Genomic DNA, 20,047 nt, shown 5'->3' with positions numbered 1-20,047 from the left:
TTTTTTAAAAAAATCTTTTGTGTTCATTTCAATTTTGACTAAATCAAAACTTGCTTATTTACCATATAATACATACCAAATTAATAAAGCTGATTTTTCCTTTGCATTTTTCTATACATCCTAGGCAGTGGGAAACAAAACAAAACAAATTAGTAACACGATGCAGTATTTGTTTATCTAAATAATGTGTTGTGCTATGATGTAGGATATACAGCCTGAAAGAAAAGAAGCAGATGAATGGACAGTTCTTGATGAGAAGGCATTTCTACAACAGTGCTATACAAGTAAACCCTACACAATGCAACACAGCGTAAGAAAATTGGAAGCTGTAAGTACTCATAGACCTATGATATTGTTTGGAAAATGGGTATATATAATTGCATTTAATTGTTATAGTCTAACAGCACAAATGCTTGTTATTCTAGATTAGTAGTGCTGCAAGCTCAACTTAATACTATATTTATTCTACCTTAAATTGGAAGACAGTAAACCCATGCATCATATGTCCTTACTAATGAAATTATTTTCCACTCCATTAGAACAATTTACATTCAATAAGTATTAAAGTGTTTAAAATCATTACACAGAGTTTTGGATTATAATAGCATAGAATTCCAATTTCATTTGAATAAATACTGAATTGATGTGCATATTTGATTATACTTTTTAGATATAAAGGTTGATTGACAATAATGATAAAAACAGAAATAATGGAAGTACCCTTCAGCTAGGTTCTTGTGGGTTTTTTCGGGCTATAGAGCCATGTTCTAGAGGCATTTCTCCTGATGTTTCGCCTGCATCTATGGCAAGCATCCTCAGAGATAGTGAGGTCTGTTGGAATTAGGACAATGGGTTTATATATCTGTGTAATGGCTGGGGTGGGGCAAGGAGCTCTTCCCTGCTGCAGCTAGGTGTGAATGTTTGAACTGATCACCTTAATTAGCATTTGAAGCCCTGCCTGGGCCTGGGAAAATCTCTTGCTGGGAGGTGTTAATATGTGCCTGGTTGTTTCCTCTCTGTTGTTTTGCTGTTGTAATTTTAGAGTTTTTTAATACTGGTAGCGAGATTTTGTTCATTTTCATGGTCTCTTCCTTTCTGTTGAAATTGTCCACATGCTTGTGGATTTCAATGGCTTCTCTGTGTAGTCTGACATAGTCCTTCAGCTGTTGGGTGAAGTTTGATTGTGCATAAAGCAGATACTCAAGTTAGTATTTTCTTATCCAGCTTGCTGGAAAGGATACCCTTTTTGTTGGCTCAAGTATGATTAATATTTTTTGAAAACTTTTTACAATATTACATTTTTGTCCAAGATGATCCCATGTTTTGAACTTTGTTCTGTGATCCTATGTTTTGAACTTTATCCTATGTTGCATTTAGCAAGATTTTCTGAACTCATTCTCTTTTCCTGGGTTGCGTTGCAGGAAGATGTTGCAGCAGAGAGAAAAAAACAAACAGTAGTGGAACAAGTGATGATAGATCAATTATCTAGGTAAATCAATAAATACAAATGTTGATTTACTAAATAGAAGAGTGCTGTTATAAATATGCGTGCTTTCCTTTTCTTTCTCAAAGGAAATGAAAATTATGATTATAATTAATTTGAACATGTTTTGATTACAGTTCAGCTGAAGCTGAGGTCTTTGATGTCTCACTGATTTAATTTGGAAGAGTAAAGTACAAGAAATCAATAGAAATTCTAAATTTTCATTTGATTGTGTCTGTTACAAATAGTTTTTGTACAATTATTATATATCCCCTTGCTTATATCCTCCAGATAGCTTATATGTTATAAATCATATAAACCAACGTAGTATGTTGAGAAAACAAAACTTAGACCACATTACAACACATTTATAGAAACAGACACTGCATTCCTGTTTACACAATGAATCAGTAAACAGATACCCAATCAGTTGCACAATTTGAGTGCACATCAGAATGCGAGTGTAGTGCAGCCACTATGTAACTATATAAGTGGAGATTTCATAGAACCATAGAGACCTCGTAGGCCATCCAATCCAACCCCTACCGAGAAACAGGAAAATTGCTATCCAGTCTCTGCTTAAAAGCCTCCAAAGAAGGAGCCTCCACCATACTCTGGGACAGATTTCCACTGCTGAACAGCTCTCACAGTCAGGAAAATTTTCCTAATGTTCAGGTGGAATCTCCTTTCCTGTAGTTTGAAGCCATTGTTCTGCATCCTGGTCTCCAAGACAGAATTTATGCTATGTGAGCAGGATGTGTGATATGAACTAAGAGATTTTTTTTCTGAGTTAGAGCCGTGATCAGCGATCCTGAGCAAAATGGAAATGGAGATGTTTTGAAGAGTGATCCTGTTCTTCCAGGATTAAGGACAGCACCCCTGCGCTTTAGGAAAAGAACATTACATGAAACAAAGTAAGGATATATCATTATATGGTTTTGTTTTACTTCTCTAATCTTTGAAATGGTTAGGCATGTGTTTACATTTCTTCATTCTCTATAATGGAAAACAATAAACTTATTTGAACAACACATGTCCTGTTTCTTTTTACAGAAATGTGTTGTTATTTTCTCTTCACATATCAAGTGTGATTATGTTTTTAAAAATCTTATTAACTCTTTATTTGAAAGAATATTTCATTCCCATGACAACATATATGTGTGGCTGTTGTATGTTTTTCTGTTCCCAGTTCTATGGTGGAGACATCATAGATGTGCTCCTAGCTATGATATGATGGCATCATTACTCAGTTCACATATAGAAGAGATCCTTTTAATTTGATGATCCACTAGTCCTAGATTAGGTGTTATCTTGAGCAATTCCTCAATGCAGAAAAGCTACAATATTTGTTGGCTTTGTGCAGTTCAGAAAAGTAAAAGAGGATATAACAGAGATGTGGAAAAATGGCACAATATAAAGTGAGTGGATAGGGAGAAGTTTTCTTATAATGCTAGGATCTAGGTTTATTCAGTGAATCTGAATGGCAGGAGTTTCCAGACAGATGAAAGGAAGTACTTCTACACAGTGCATAGTCCACGTGTGGAATGTATTGCAGCAAGATGGTGTTAACAGTCATAATTTGATAGCTTTAAAAGGGAAATGAAATTGCTTGTAGCCATACATTGTAGGCTTCTAAATGTCAGATGTTCAGAAATGATAGTAGAATAATTTTCAATAAATATCTGCTTAGTTGCTGTGGAAAATTTGCTCATCAGTATTGTTTTAGTGGTGAGCTGTTTGGCTCATTATGGAAGTGCTTTTTAGCATTGATCTCTGCTTAAGAGCCATGGAAAAGGTCTGCAAACTCCTGAAGTCATGTTACACCAGTGAACAGTGAGGTGCACATAATTCTACTTTCTGTGATGTTTGTGTGTCTCTGTGTATTAGTGATACACATTTTGAATTTGGTTATCTTCATGATTAGTTACACTTCTAATTCACCAGCATTTTAAGTATTAGAAACTCTTACTTTGAAAATCATCCTGTTTTGCTTGCATAGAACTTAATTATTATTGTGATTTTTTTTTTGCAGGATAAGAACTAGGTCAGCCTTAACTGAAAATGTGCTTTCCAACAAATTACGCTTTGATGGTAGACTAATATCAAGGTATGCCTAAAAACCGTTTCTAAAGCCTTTGGGTTTTTCCTATGAATGACAAAGCATAGCCCCAGATTGTTAACAAAAAGCTGGGTTTGGGGAAGTGGGTATTATACTGGGGGTAATATCAGCATCCTCCAAGAGATGGTATGTGTTTTTACCAGAACAATTCAGACTCCTACTTAGTTTTAGAGCCAAACCACAAATAATTATAAATACATTGTAGCACTTAATGGAAGTATTGTTTTCATCAGCTGTTGCAAGGGATACAATTTAGCCCTTTCCTCTCTTGCTATGATCCTGATTAAAATTACTAACTCCTAACTGCAAGTTAAACACCCCTCTTAGTTGAATTCTGCAGCCTTAAATCAGATTGAAATCACTCACAGCAAATTACATTTTAAAACAGTTCTTAAACTCTGGGCTACGGACCACCAGTGGATCGCGAGGATGAAAATCTTGTCTGCGAGCCTCCTTCCTCTTTATTTATTTATTTAACTATACTTATTTTATTTCTGCTGCTTTCACGCCACGTGCCACTCCTTCCCTGTCGCTGACCATGGCATATGTTCTGTATCAGAAACTAGTGCTGATGTGGTCTATCCAATGCAATTTTCTGAATCATCACCCCAAACCTGGGCACACAGAAAACTGGGCATCTTGGAAGGCGCTGAACAGACTGCGCTCTGGCACCACAAGATGCAGAGCCAACTTCAAGAAATGGGGTTACAAAGTGGAATCCACGACTTGCAAGTGTGGAGAGGAGCAAACCACTGACCACCTACTGCAATGCAACCTGAGCCCTGCCACATGCACAATGGAGGACCTTCTTGCAGCAACACCAGAAGCACTCCAAGTGGCCAGCTACTGGTCAAAGGACATTTAATCAGCTACCAAACTCACAAATTTTGTATTTTGTCTGTTTGTTTGCTTTGTTTCTGTTAGAAATGTAATATAATAGACTAGTTGCCCTGACACGACAAATATAAATAAATAACCCCAAACCAAAACTAAAGTTGACCAAAAACTGATTTGTAACCCTTTTGGTACTAATGGTGGAGAGTAGTCCCTGGTCAAAAGAAGGTTGGGAACCACAATTTTAAAACTACATACTATATGCATGGTGTAGAGAAATGTTTATTATAGAGTGTTTATTATACTGTATTTAAACTGTATTTAGGTTTTACATTAGTTGCTATGGCCTAACTGTGAGGGATAGGTTGCCATGGTAACACAGCCTCAGAGGAGGTGGGCGGAGTTTAAGGAGAAAAAGGTTTGAAAGCGTCAGTTAATTTCAGTCCGGTGGATGAGACCCGGGGAAGAGGAGAGTCAGTTAGGGCTCTGTGGTTGTGAAGCTGTGAGAATTCAGCAGTTCTTAGAATTTGTGAATATTTCCTCAGCAAGAGAGCTGAAGGTGTTACCTTGTTAGATTGCTTAGGTTAAAGAATCTAACAGAGGGGGTTTTAAGGATCGCCAGTAAGGAAAGACTGGTGATCAGTGGTTTGTTCCGAGTATAGGGCAAACAGTGTGGACATTCACAATAGGGAACTCTGAAATAGTATAAGCACTTCACTAAAGAAGGAGTTTGTAGATTTGTAACATTCAGAAGCCTGAAAGTATCTCAAACCAGCCATTTTGTAACATCAAGCCTTGTGCCAAGTTCAAACTCTCAAAACTGCAACAATTACGTTCTGTTAACAATAAAACTTGTTCTCTTTGTATTTCAAACCTGCCTCCTCCATTGCTTTTATGCTTGGTGCATTCCACACTACCAAAATCACCTCACAACACAACTAAGGATAAACAGAGACATAAACCAGCGTCTCTAAACATATTGGTGGCAGCTTAATTAATATTTAAAAGAAGGTTCCTCACAGAATATTAGTGGCATTAAAGAAGATTAATACTTCCTCACATAATTTTGGTGGCATCTAGTGGGATTAGCGCTTCTTTACATAATTTTTGGTGGCAGACGACGGGATTCGTGTAACAACTAATCGAGTGCCTTAAGTTTAATTTTAAAATAAGTTGTGAGGTAAAAGTTGTTGAAAACATGGCTACCAGGCGGCAGAGAAAGCTGGCTGAGGAAAGAGAGGGAGACCAAGGGGAAAGCTCGAGCTCTGAGTCAGAGACAGAGGCAGTGTCTATGTCAGAAATGGCTTTTAAGTACAAGTTAGAGATGAAACGATTGGAAATAGAGGCAAAAGAAAGACAAAGAGAGAGAGAACTGGAGATGGAGGCAAAACAAAAAGAGAGAGAACTGGAAATGGAGGCAAAAGAAAGACAAAGAGAGAGAGAGTTGGAGATAGAGAGAGAGGCGAAACAAAGAGAATTTGAGGAAAGACAAAGAGTGAGAGAATTTGAACAGGAGTTAGAATTGAAGAGAATGGAGTTTGAGCTAGAGAAACAAAGATTGGCTTTGTCTCAAACATCCAATGATGTTCAGGAAGGGAGATCTGGAGGGGATACCCCAGATTTGATGAAGAAATTCCCAAAATATACCAAGGAGGATTGTCCAGAGAAATTCCTAATATCTTTTGAAAGATGTTGTCGTGATTTTGGAGTGGCTAAGGAAAAATGGATGACATACTTTAGGCCACAGATAAGTGGGAAACTTTTGCAGATTTATGGACAGTTGCCTGAAGAATCTTATAGAGACTATGATCTGTTTAAGAAACAGATTCAACAAGAGTTTAGATTGACTCCGGAATATTATAGATTTAAGTTCAGATCCTTAAAGAAAGATAAAACTCAAAGTTTTGCTCAGGTGGCCTCAAGATTATCTCAACTGTTTGATAGTTGGATAAAGACGTCTGAGGTGGAAGATTATCAACAGCTGAGGGAACTTTTAAAGCTGGAACAGTTTTTCCAATTAGTTCCTTATGAAATTCGTTGGGTGATTCAAGATCGCAAGCCATCCACTATTGTAGAGGCAGCGGGTATGGCAGATCAAATAACAACCTTGAAAGAAGGGTTCAAGAGGGAAGATCTGCCAAATGACAAAAGAACAAACAGGCAGCCATTTTATTCACAACAAAAGCGCCCACAGCAAGAAAAGGGTGCTGACTTAGAAGACACCATCTGTAGGAGGCAGAGTGTAATAAGACCAACTGCTCCTGAGGTAAAACGACGGTGCTATCAATGTGGAGAATGGAATCATTTAAAATATCAATGTCCCCTGTTAAAGAAGGAGAAAACAACCCTCTTTATAAATAAAATGAAAGAAACACCAAAGGCAGAACCGGTTACTGTTGCGAAGGAGAGTTCAAGCTCAGAGCCTGGAGAGAAACAATGTTTGTTCATCCTGTCAGGCAGCTCATCTAAGGACTACTTAGAAACCATTTCTGTTGATAACCAAGACAGGAAAGGACTCCGAGATACAGGTTCCGAAGTATGCATAGTGCATCCCGAAATAATACCTCAGAAGTTTCAACAGCCAACCTCTGAAATAAAACTAAAAGGTTTAGGACCGGCGATTCCATCAGCCGTGGTAACTTTGCCAATAGAATATGAAGGATGGAAGGGTATGTGGGATTTTGCAGTCAGTCCTGACATACCATACCAATGTTTAATTGGAAATGATTTGGCTGAGGAGATTAAATACTGTAAGATGGCGTGTGGGGAGAAAGAATGTAACAATGAAGGACCTGAACAGAAAGCCCTGTGTTTTGCCATACAACAAGATGGGGATGAGAGCCCAGAAGCCAGTGCTACAGTGGCTGAGCTTGTTAAGAAGACGGGAGGAGTTGAGGAGATTCGGCAGGAACAGAGAGCCGATGGATCTCTGAAGCCTCTATTTGCTTTAGCTCAAAACCCCACAGTGTTGACAGAAGAACAGCCTTCCGAGTTTATACTGAAGAATGGTGTCTTATATAGAGAATCCAAAAGTGTAAACTCGACAGAAAGATCAGTGACATGTAGTCAAATTGTAGTGCCTCAAGGATTTAGAGAACAGCTGATGAGGGTGGCACACGAAAACCCTCAAGGTGGACATTTGGGCATAAGAAAAACCACGAAAAGGATCACTAAAAACTTTTATTGGCCTGGCATGTTCCAGAGGATCAAAGAGTTTTGCCAGTCTTGTGACATCTGCCAGAGATTGAGCACTGGAAGGGATAAAGTTAAAGCTCCTATGATCCCTATGCCAATAATTGGAGAACCATTTTACAGAGTAGGCATTGACATTGTAGGTCCTCTCTGTAAACCAAGCAGACGTGGTTACCGTTACATTTTAACCATGATTGACTACGCCACAAGATATCCAGAGGCTGTAGCTCTGACTAACATCGAAACAACTACAATTGCAAATGCCCTGCTGTCCATTTGGGGAAGAACTGGATATCCCAGAGAACTGGTCTCGGACTTGGGAACACAGTTTACTTCCAAGCTTATGTCGAAGTTGCTGGAGTTATGTGGAATTAGACACCTGACTTCCACAGCATATCATCCGCAGACAAATGGACTGGTTGAGAATATGAACAAGACTTTAGTCAAAATGATAAAGTCTTACAGTCAGGAAAGGCCTTATGACTGGGACGTCAAGTTACAACAACTGCTGTTCGCCTATAGGACCGTCCCTCATGACAGCACCGGCTACAGTCCATTTGAATTGCTGTTTGGAAGGAAAGCTCGTGGTCCGTTAGATCTGTTAAGAGAATATTGGGAAGAAAGTCCGGCGACGGATCCTGTTCCAGTGACGGAGTATTTAAGAGATCTTCAAGCAACAATGCAGCTGGCTAGAGACATTGCTCAAGAACATTTGCTTGCGGCTCAGCAGAAACAGAAAGACTATTATGACTCTACTGCTAAACCAAAGGTCTTCGACATCGGAGATGAAGTTTTATTTTTATCTCCCCACAAGGCCAACAAGCTTCAATTGGATTGGTCTGGACCATGGAAGGTCATCAGAAGACACAACCACATAAACTATGATATTTTTGATGAACAATCCAATGTAGAAAGAAGAGTCCATGTAAATATGTTGAAGCCTTATGTTGTAAGATCTGCAAATGTATGTTTTGTTGTTTCAGCAGAGGAATCCGGTCCCTTTTCTTTTTGGAAGGGTGATCGTGAACAGAACAAAAATTTAGATCGGGTAGATATGAATGTAGAATTGTCCCTACCTCAGAAAAGAGAGGTTGTGGAAGTTTCAAGTAAAAATTGGCATTCTGATAAATGTAATATGTCAACAAATGAAAATGGATAGATAATGTGAAAGGTATGGATAACAAATTGTTGGAATGGAGTTTGTGTTTATAGGATTTTATATTTGAAACATGTTTAATTTCAAATGTTTCAGGTAAACGAAATTTAGTTGCAGACGCCTTATCTAGGATTCCATAGGTTAAAGGTTTGTATATATGTGTAATTGAAATGTATTTAACCCTAATATGTTTCCCTTTCAGAATTGATATATGTATATTTATTGTTAAATGTTATGTAGGATTATTTTTGCTATTCTAGGATTAAGAAATGTGCAGAAATATTTTTCTGGGGGGGAAGGTGTAGAGAAATGTTTATTATAGAGTGTTTATTATACTGTATTTAAACTGTATTTAGGTTTTACATTAGTTGCTATGGCCTAACTGTGAGGGATAGGTTGCCATGGTAACACAACCTCAGAGGAGGTGGGCGGAGTTTAAGGAGAAAAAGGTTTGAAAGCGTCAGTTAATTTCAGTCCGGTGGATGAGACCCGGGGAAGAGGAGAGTCAGTTAGGGCTCTGTGGTTGTGAAGCTGTGAGAATTCAGCAGTTCTTAGAATTTGTGAATATTTCCTCAGCAAGAGAGCTGAAGGTGTTACCTTGTTAGATTGCTTAGGTTAAAGAATCTAACAGAGGGGGTTTTAAGGATCGCCAGTAAGGAAAGACTGGTGATCAGTGGTTTGTTCCGAGTATAGGGCAAACAGTGTGGACATTCACAATAGGGAACTCTGAAATAGTATAAGCACTTCACTAAAGAAGGAGTTTGTAGATTTGTAACATTCAGAAGCCTGAAAGTATCTCAAACCAGCCATTTTGTAACATCAAGCCTTGTGCCAAGTTCAAACTCTCAAAACTGCAACAATTACGTTCTGTTAACAATAAAACTTGTTCTCTTTGTATTTCAAACCTGCCTCCTCCATTGCTTTTATGCTTGGTGCATTCCACACTACCAAAATCACCTCACAACACAACTAAGGATAAACAGAGACATAAACCAGCGTCTCTAAACATATTGGTGGCAGCTTAATTAATATTTAAAAGAAGGTTCCTCACAGAATATTAGTGGCATTAAAGAAGATTAATACTTCCTCACATAATTTTGGTGGCATCTAGTGGGATTAGCGCTTCTTTACACATGGGTTAAATGGTAAAACTTTTAAATTAGCCCTCAGATCTCTTAGGGCCTGTTTGCATGGGCCACATGTGCTGGTGTTTATCCATAGTGAGGTATTCCAGATCAGTACTGTGAGAGTCTGCACACTCAGCTGACAAGCCAGTTAAGCGGCTAGTATGTGCCAAATCCGATTCAACACCACTGGACTACCACCCTTACAATCCCCTCTCTTGTTCTTGGTTCAGTAGTGACTACAAGATGCAAAATTCCAGGTGGTTGTCACTAGTCACATCTACTGAGGCTGAACGGAGCACCAAAGCAACATGGGAGAGGGGAGGGGGAAAGGGGGAATCCCCTCATCTTTCCCTCATTGCCTTCTCTGATAACTCTGGTGCCCCGCCTAGTAGCAGTGGATGCAATGAGTAACGATGATCATACCTGTTGGTCATTGCTGAGAGCAAGAGGATGTTGGTAAGTGCCATCGCTGGGTCTGGGGAAAGTAAGATGTCAGTGTGAATAGCTGTGGCCGGTTCCAGATCTCAACCAGACCAACTGTTCACCCTGCCATAAAGTGCTGGTGAACTTCAGAGCTTTGGGAAACTTCTTGAACATCTTATGACTTTCAAAAACTTGGGATAAGAGTGGATGTTAGGGTGAATGGTCCCTGTATGTCATGTGGACACCACAGAATCCATTCACCCCAGCCTCATTTGGCCCATGTAGATGGGCCCTTAGTTGTGTAGAGCAACAAATTGGGGATCTTTTCTTTTTGAACATGAGAGAAAAATTATCCATATTGAATGGAGAGATTGGCTGGCATTGTTTTAAGCAGAGACCTGCTAATGGATATGATAGGTACATGGCTATTAGTAAGTTACTGTTTTAAATATCAGTTGAGAGAATGGTGGAAGTTTCGGGAAGACAGGATTCTGCATTACTGTCTCAGAAATTCAGATCCTGGTTTTTGGTGGTTTAATTGTGTGGAATTTAACCAGCAAATTAAATTTAACCTTATATAGACTACTACAACACTATAACTATATTTAAACCTTTCAGATCTGCCTGAGGTGCAGGAGGCAATCTATTAACTTCTACTTAATTCTTATGGTTGTATTATCCCTGGTCTGCTAAACAAACATCAAAATGATACACATTTATCTTCTGTTTGGTTGTTATAGATTTTACTAAATTTGTTTTTTAAAACTTGTATGTTTTGTTATCATTTTAGAAATGGGCGTGATGCTTGTCGAGAACTAATTGGATTTTTCTTTGTATATGACAAATCCCTAACTGTTTATGAATATAGACAGTTTGGTAAAAACAGGTAAGTAAGACAAGAAAAAAATTCTTCAGAATTATATTGAACCACTGTTGTTTAGTGAATTCACAATAACTACAAAATGTTTCTGGTTTCACACAGAACAAATGCTTTACCTTTTATTCAGAAAGGGATTTATGCACATCAGTGTGGACAAAGAAAAGGAAAGCAGTATTGCCTTAATGATATCTATGTTGTAAGTATTATGAGTGTTATATTTTTTTATCTTGGATCTGGTGTCTTACTAACTATGGGTGGTATTCAGTTCTTGCTTCAGTCATTTTCTTCCATGTCTGTATTTTGAAGGATGGATTATCTTGTGCAAGTATCTGTCCAGGGGCAAGAATGCTTCCTGGGACCTGAAAGACCTATTCAAATAAATCATTTTTCCTTGACATCATTTCATGACTTTAGGACCTGATTGGATGTTGATGAATGTATATGTGCAATGGCATTTTTTAAATTTCAGATGAATAGCAAAATTGATATTCAGCAAGATTGTATATATTTTTCAGGATTAATCCAGAAACAAAATGAACTTTTAATTTATTTTTCAGTTGATCTACATTCTGCACCTAAATTGGAGTTACGAGTTTTTTTGTTGACAAAGGCCCCTTCTGTGCAGCGGTATAAAATCCAGATTATCTGCTTTGAACTGGATTATATGGCAGTGTAAACTCAGATAATCCAGTTCAAATCAGATAATCTGGATTATCTGCTTTGATATTCTGGACTATATGGCAGTGTAGAAGGGCCCAAAATCTACTGTACAGCCTTGCCATTATGAGGGCCCTTCCAGACAGCCATATAAACCATAATATCAAGAAGATAATCCACAATATCAGCTTTGAACTGGGTTATCTGAATCCACACTTCCACATAATCCTGTTCAATGTAGATTTTATACAACTTTGTGGAAGGGGCCTCCGACTGCACATTTTGCTTGTTCCCACAAGAGGGCAACCAGGAATAGTCAGGATGGATTAATGCAGTTTCTATTTGCTCATTATTATAAAGAAGTGAACCATAATGGTTTTAAATGGCTAGTTCTTATTATTAATTTTTAGCAAAATCTAATGGCATATATTATGCAAATAATTTATCATAAGTATAAGAAAGATTACTGCAAAATTTGAGAGAGCAGTTTACATGGTTTCATTTTAAATACTGGTCTTTTTTTACAATCCAAGAAAAATAGTGTTTGATACAATAAATCTATAGATAGATCAGTAGATGATTTTTTTTGTTCAATTTAGAAAGATTGTTATACATGAAATTTTGCATACAGAGTCTGTCTTCGGACAACTGCTTTTTTATCCAGCAATGTCAATAAATGTCAGAAGCTATGCTGTTTATATGATACAGAATCTTGGAGCTAAATCCAATGGTAGTTCTATCTAGAACAAATTAACTGGATGCCTGTGGCGTGTCAAGAAGTGCCAAATCAGAGTAAATAGCATAGTAAGACTACTCTATAATGGTGTACTGTCATTCTCTGAATGGAGGAATTCAGCACACCTTACCTTCAGAAAATGCACAGATCCAATCATATGCAACATTTGCTGCTCCTGCTTCAGAGGATAAGAATAATCTCTAATAGCAAAATGTCTAGTCAAGTTTCATAGCTGATTGCTAACAGATCCTGCAGGGCTTCTGCTATTGCTGTCATCATGATGGTGATTGTAGCAGCTTAAGGACATAAGAGGCCTTTCAGATGTATATGATGTATCTGTATATAGGTAGCAGAGATTTCCATACACAGAAGTGAATGGGATCACACAGTGTGCATTCTGTTCAGGACTTGCACGCATGCTTGCTCTATATTTTAACTCATGGAAGGTACATGAGTTAGAATATTATGGACTTTATTTTCAAAGCAAATGTTGAGGTCCAGTAGATATCAAGATACTTGAAGTCTCCCATTACTGCTATATTTTCCCTCTTTTTAATATTTGGTAATCTCTTCCAAGGAGACCTCATTGAGTCTTTCACTTTAGTTTGAAGTTCTCCGGGAGACAATGCTTTAACTTCTTTCTCTCTTAGTTTTTATCCAAACGTGTTCAGCTCATTCTCCGTGTTCCATTTCACAGATTTTCTTGTTCATAAATCCCATCAGCCTGGATTGCTTTGTTAGTTGTTCATTGTCTGATAATAGTGCATCACATAAAACTTCTATTGCATAGTTTTCCTGAAATTACTGTTTCCTGAAATGTTCCAGAATTAGGTAACAGTGTAACTTCTAGACAGACTAGACACAATTGTTTGACACAGCACGTTATGATTCAAAATGTAACTTAATAAGAGGAAGTGAGCACCTGAGTTCCTCACAGCTTTACAGTAAATCCATCTCATTCCAGCCATTGTCTCTGACTCAGGAATTTGCTGGAAGTTGCCGCACCCTACTGCTTAACAGTCCTCCAGCCTATGTATTATCAATATTTTGTGATGTTGGAAAGAATATGAAAAGTCATGGGAGCAAAGAAGAGTCTGTTAAGAATTGAGTTCATTTTCCGACAATAGGAGGAAACTTGGAGGGGGCGGCTGAATCAATAAATGAATGGGCAAGGTATGCGGTGGAATTGGACTTAGATGTTTGGTTAGTAGAATGACTAAGGAAGGTAACTGAAGAGTGAAAGATGTAGGTCAGTGGTGGCTCTTGTGAATTGTGTGTTTTCAGACTACTAAATAAACAATAAAGAAAAAAGAGGAGAAGACTGAGTGTAGCAGCTAGACAGTACCTGTGGGTTGTTTGTTGATCATGATTCATGGTGCTTTCTACTTCATTTTAAGTCAAGTCTCTGTGACAGAGTTCATATATATAAATGCAGTAGGGGTGACTTGAGTTATATTTTGTGGGATATCATAAAAGAGACTGTGTACTTGTAAATCACTCTTACATTATTACTCACAGGGAGCAGACCTAACATTTTTGAGCCTTCATCATCCTGGTCTTCCCGAAAGTATTAAACAGAAGACAGTATTTACAATCCGTGTCACAAATATTGATGAAACTGCTAGGGCTTTTCTCAAGTAAGTGGAGATAGGAAATTAAATCTGACTAGTTACTCTATTTCGAAATCATGTGCACAGAGAAAGAGTTATAGTTGTCTTTAGAGATCTGAGGCTTTTGCTGGCCCTTCCTGACATAGATTTTTATATTTTATTAAGAGATATTATATATTATAGGTTTGCATTGCCCAGTTGTATTGTTGTGGAATTTCAATTAGTAATATAGAACATGTGTGTGGTCCTTCCTCTGAAGTCTGTGTCTAGACAACAAAGGGAACTACTATAAACTGCTCTCTCATTTGTTTTATTGATCTTGTTTCAGAAAGTGTAGTTACGTTTTTGGATTGAGACTGTGCTGGGATGCGTGCATTTTACAAGTAACTCATTTTCCCACCCTTACTCTGCAGAGGGAAAGAAACAATAGTGTTCTTCTCCTTCAGATTATGGCTTCAGTTTGTGCATTTGATAAAACAAAACACAAAACTGCCCATAACATACATTAAAAAACACAAAGCTGCATAAAACATGTAGTTTTATCTTCAAAAGTGGGATTTGGGATATATTAGCAGTTATATTGTTTGTTATAAAGTAAGCCTTAAATAGGAAGCAGATCACAGGCAGACAAAAGCAAGCCAGGTTTCTGCTGCAAATGCCTAGAGCCTTCCTATAATTGTTGCTCTGTTTCCAGACACATCACTGAAAGCTAGTTGATGTAAAATGCAGTGATCAGCAGTAGCACCTCTTACTTGGAGGTGAGTAAGGATAAAGAAATAACTCCCTGACAAGGGAAGTTAGAAGGAGATAGTAAATTCAGCAGAAAGGGAGGTGAAGCTTAATCTAGACATGTATATTGATTAAGTAGAGATGTGCACCTTGTTTTCATGATGATGTAATCTCCCTGAAGAATCAGATAAACAACCCAAGTAGCAGAGATAGTTAAGATCACAGTTTTCCAGTTTTCATTAATTTGTCAATTGCAATATTACCTAAAGAGAATGAGTCTGGACTTAGTTATCCATGCACTAACCTGACATAAAGGTTATCTGACATAAAGGTAAAGGTTTCCCCTGATATAAAGTTTAGTCGTATTTGACTGGGGAGTGGTGCTTTTCCTATTTCTAAGCCCAAGAGCCAACATTGTCCGTAGACACCTCCAAGGTCATGTGGCCAGCATAACTGCATGGAGCACTGTGATCCTTCCTGCAGAAGCTGTACCTAATGATGTACTCACACTTGCATATTTTCGAACTGCTAGGTTAGCAGAAGCTGGGCTTAACAGTAGGAGCTTACCCCAATCCCCGGATTCGAACTGCCTATCTTTCTGTCAGCAAGTTCAGCAGCTTAGCACTTTAACCCACTGCACTAAGCACATCAAAAACTAGATCATTACAATGTGTAGCTGTCTTTAAATACAGTCCAGAAACAGTTATTAGTAGAAAACATAATTAGTAGGATGTTATTTAGATGAAATATGACTGATCATACTTCATTATAGCTTTGAATTGGTTAGCACTACTTATATGCCCATTGAAAGCCCTGCAAGGATGGAGAAGTGCCTCCCCCTCCAAACTGGGAGGGCTCATCCACCCTGCTATGCTCCAACCACTGGAAAAAAAACCCCTTATTTTTTAAAAAATATTAAATTGCCCTTCTGTAGCATAAAAGCACTATGGTTTTGGATGCTTTGGATATTTGGTACTAGGAGATGTCTATTTATATAGTGATGTAAAAATGACTTCAAGGTCTCCTCTGTGCCTAAAACATACCAGAACATTAAAAAACATAGTGAAATTGTCCCATGCTTCCCTGATTTTTTTCTGGCTCCTCATTGAGAATGCCTCGGTTTAGTTGTGGATTTATACAAATCCCAAAAGTGGAATGTTGCTAAAACCTGGACTTAGTCTTGCTTTGAAAGATAATTTAGTGTATGGTATATGACTGAAATAAGTGTTTCTCAAGCTGTTCTTCTGGGGGCCCTTCCACACAACCCTATATCCCAGAATATCAAGTCAGAAAATCCCACAATATCTGCTTTGAACTGGGTTATTTGAGTCTACACTGCCATATATTCCAGTTCAAAGCAGAAATTGTGGGATTTCCTGCCTTGACATTTCTGGGTTATATAGTTGTGTGGAAGGCCCTCAGAATCTCTAATCATTGGCCAAGCCAACTGAGGCTCCTAGGAATTGAAGCCCAAAATACTTGGAGCACAAGAGTTTGGAAACCACTGGTTTAAAAGATATCATACTATGTAATCTTTATTTACTTATGTTGTGGTTTTGAAGTTCTGATTATATACACATGAAAAAGTATACCTTGACAATAGAATCATCCCTTTAAATTAAATTAGCTTCAACATTTCTTAATTACGACAATTTCATTTAAAACATTTGCTTGTTATAAAAGTCTTCTCCCTTTCTCCTTCAGCTTGGTTACAGAAGATGATTCTTAGTGTTTTTATATCTGTGAAAATTAGTTTCTGTTGTGAGTAATGTGACTTCTTAATGAATGCATATATTATAGGGCTTCTGATGTGGAAAATGAGGAACATCTTATCAAGCAGGAAGGTGATGGCAAGAGTATTTTTAGAACTCTTCAAAGTATGTATATTCTCTTTGCTTTACATTTTGTGTCTTATGACATCTAAGCTGCAGTTTATTCTAAAAACAAAATTTCTGCATTTGCATATAGGATGCAGTTTATTGCAAAATATTTTTATAAATATTAGCAGATCTTCAGGATAAATGGGTCTGGGATTGTACATAATAAATTTGTTATTTATTGACTCAGAAGAAATGCTGTATAGATCAATTTAATGCTTTGTTTTAATATGCTCTATCCTAGAATAGTGTTTTATATGTATGATTTCCAAGGCTGAATTTTCAGGATTTCCATTACGTTGTATCTGAGCTGGGAAAGCACTCTACCTAAAACCTCAAGAATAAACAGTACTGAACTATCACTATATCAAACAGTGAGCTAGCTTTATGCACAGCAATATCTTATCCTTTATGTTTTTGTCACTAGGACAAAAACAAATTGCCATAAAAATGTTTCTTTTTTCTTCTTTCTAGATAGGCTAAGAGAAAAACTAAGTAAGAGAGGAGTTCGCATTGTTACAGGATTAGGGAAATACTTCAGAGAGTTAGAAAGAAAACAGAATGGAGTTGTCTCAAAAACAGACTTCAAGCAAGCATTGAAAGTGTTTCATTTAGAAGTTCCTGGAGAGGTATGTTGTCCTGAACCCACTCACTTGTCCCATCTTGCATTTTCTTTCAAACTACTATTCTAATTGTGCCAGAAGTTAACCTTCCACAGTGCTCTATGGGTTCCGTTCTAACCAAGCATAAGGGGTACTTTTTACTGAGTGATTCCTAGTCTCCCTAGATATTCTTAGTTTTCCTAGTTGTGCTACCTTCACCCTCAATGTTAGAGTTTTTAAAAATGGGGTAGAATATATAAAAGGGATTAACAGGTTAGGTAATTTGGAAAGGAATAACAACAGACAAAAGCTTTATTGTCCTATTTCTGCATTAATATTCATGATCAGAGCTCTCTCTAGGATAAGACAAATTGCTAGGATTACTTACATTTATTCATCTCTTTTTTTAAGAATCTAGGAAACATTTTTATGATAGTAGAATTAGACATTCCAATTGTCCAGGCCAATCATAAAAAAGCATCTTTTTGATAGATGTTTGTGGAAGGTGGGGTTTTATTTTAGAATCTTTACCTCAACAGGTATAGGGGTCAGGCTGGTTCTCAGCCTTGGTATATATCAAATCAATTGCCATTCTACTCATTAGTTTGTTACTGGTTTAGATTTGCCATTTTACTCCTAGTTTGTTACTGGCCAGAGAAGAATCCCTAGCCATTAAGTACCTGGTAGTTTTGTAGTTGTTGTAATAGTGACATGAAGGACTATTATGACAGACTTGTAGATACCATGCCCTCTCAGCAATGCCCCCTGGTATGCTTGGTATCCTTAATATGAATAACAGGTGACATTTATTTATTTATTTACTTTATTTGTATACCGCTGTTCTCAGCCCTTAGGCGACTCACAGCGGTTAACAACAGAACAGCAAAAATACAGTACACGGTAAAAAACAGTAACATCATAACACCTAAACAATCCTATATAATTAACAACAATAGCCATTCACTGGCATCTCATCACTGAAAACATGATCTAAATCTGTCATCCATTATTCCATTCCTATGTTCATTACACTAATTGCACTAACTATTCGAACGCCTGCTCGAACAACCAGGTCTTCACTTTTTTGCGGAATACCAATAATGATGGAGCTAGTCTAATATCTGTGGGAAGGGCGTTCCACAGCCGAGGGGCCACCACCGAGAAGGCCCTATCTCTCGTCCCCGCCAGCCGTGCCTGTGAGGCAGGCGGGATCGAGAGCAGGGCCTCCCTGGAAGATTTCAAAGTCCTGGTGGGTTCATAGGCAGAGATGCGGTCGGATCTATGAATGCTACTTGTTGTATTACTCTTATTGTCACAAACTGTGCTGCAGGTAGTTTTCAGGGGACTCCACATCCATCCTAAGAATGAGACTGACAGTTCAAGAAAATTATATTTCCACAGATTCCTGCTGAATGGGGTATTTCTAAAACATTAAAAGTATTCTACCACCACATCAGCAGCCAGGTGGCTATAGGGAAATGTTTATGGTGAAGTTTATGACTCATGGAATGGAGACAGCATTCACTGATGATAATAGTCAAGACTACAATTGGCTGCATTCTGAAATTTTATTTGGAAATTGTTTGATTTATAGAGTGCAGTTTTGAATGAAACCAATTCAGTCTCACTGTGCACCTGTTGCCTGTAAATTTGGATTTACCGTTGTAAAAGTACGGTCTCAAATGATGTTAATGGCTGAAGGGAGAAGAGATTAGAAATGTTCTTATAGCTGTTTTAGAGCCACTCAAGTCTCTCTATCACTTGCGGAGCACATTCACTGGGGCTGACTGGAAGCAATGGGTATAACAATTCAGTAGAATACCTTTTGCTATTTACAGGCTTAAGGTAATGTCACTGTGTTCATTTGGCAATCTTGGGTGCAGTTTATTATTATGATTACTATTTGGTAAGCGAAATAGTAACCAAGAAAATTTTCATCATATACATTGATTTAAAATATATCTACAATTGTAACTTGATAGACATAGAAGGGTTCACACTAGACTTGTGCACTGATTTGTTTTGGCTGTTTGCCTTCGGCTTCTTCAGACACCTTTAACAGCAAGGATTCTGCTGCCATTTTTTCCCGAGTTGGAACATGCGGCTGCCAGTCGTGGCTACTTTCTGCTCTATTCAGGATCACGCGTCATGTGGAGTGGCTGCTGCATGCTTGTACAGGGTTTCCCTAAGAGCCCCGCCTGTTGAGCCAATCAGAATTGAATAAAGCCATGACGTGTCTCCTGCAAGCTGTGTCTATTTAATGGGGCAAGCTCCTCCATTGCTCAGTTGCGTCCTGGCTCTAGAGAGAGGTGCTTCAGTCTGATTGCTTTGCTGCTCGCTCTCAACTTTAGCTTTTGACTTGGCTTGGCCTAGTTCTAGCATTGAATCTTTTTGATTTTCCTTTATTTTCTTGATTCTTTATTTAGTGGGACTGGGAGTTGGAAAGTACTTTTAAAAGATTATTGTTAATAATTACAGGAATTCCAGCAAATAGCAAAGCCTCCTTTTCAGAAAAACTACCTACCTACCTACCTACCTACCTACCTACCTAAACTTCACCACCAATATCTAATATTTTTTTTTCCCTTTGCAATCTCATCACAAGTTATTTCTGTTTATATT

At 37.9% G+C, this 20,047-nt stretch overlaps 1 protein-coding gene across 3 annotated transcripts in view; it reads left to right on the top strand.

Moving 5' to 3' along the window:
* CAPS2 (calcyphosine 2) overlaps positions 1-20,047 on the top strand; it is a 41,868-nt gene that overhangs the window by 15,323 nt on the left and 6,498 nt on the right. For all 3 annotated transcript variants that reach the window (XM_060777440.2, XM_067469099.1, XM_060777439.2), the window contains exons 8-16: positions 206-328; positions 1,422-1,489; positions 2,278-2,397; positions 3,516-3,590; positions 11,125-11,220; positions 11,317-11,410; positions 14,126-14,244; positions 16,747-16,823; positions 17,298-17,452. In XM_060777440.2, the coding sequence (XP_060633423.2) occupies positions 206-328; positions 1,422-1,489; positions 2,278-2,397; positions 3,516-3,590; positions 11,125-11,220; positions 11,317-11,410; positions 14,126-14,244; positions 16,747-16,823; positions 17,298-17,452 (927 nt within the window). The remainder of the gene's footprint in view (positions 1-205; positions 329-1,421; positions 1,490-2,277; positions 2,398-3,515; positions 3,591-11,124; positions 11,221-11,316; positions 11,411-14,125; positions 14,245-16,746; positions 16,824-17,297; positions 17,453-20,047) is intronic.

This window comes from Anolis sagrei, chromosome 5 (genome assembly GCF_037176765.1).
Source record: "Anolis sagrei isolate rAnoSag1 chromosome 5, rAnoSag1.mat, whole genome shotgun sequence".
In the NCBI taxonomy this organism is placed as follows: Eukaryota; Metazoa; Chordata; class Lepidosauria; order Squamata; family Dactyloidae; genus Anolis; species Anolis sagrei.
The sequence above is the reverse complement of the archived record's forward strand: the minus strand, read 5'-3'. Positions and strand labels throughout refer to the sequence as shown.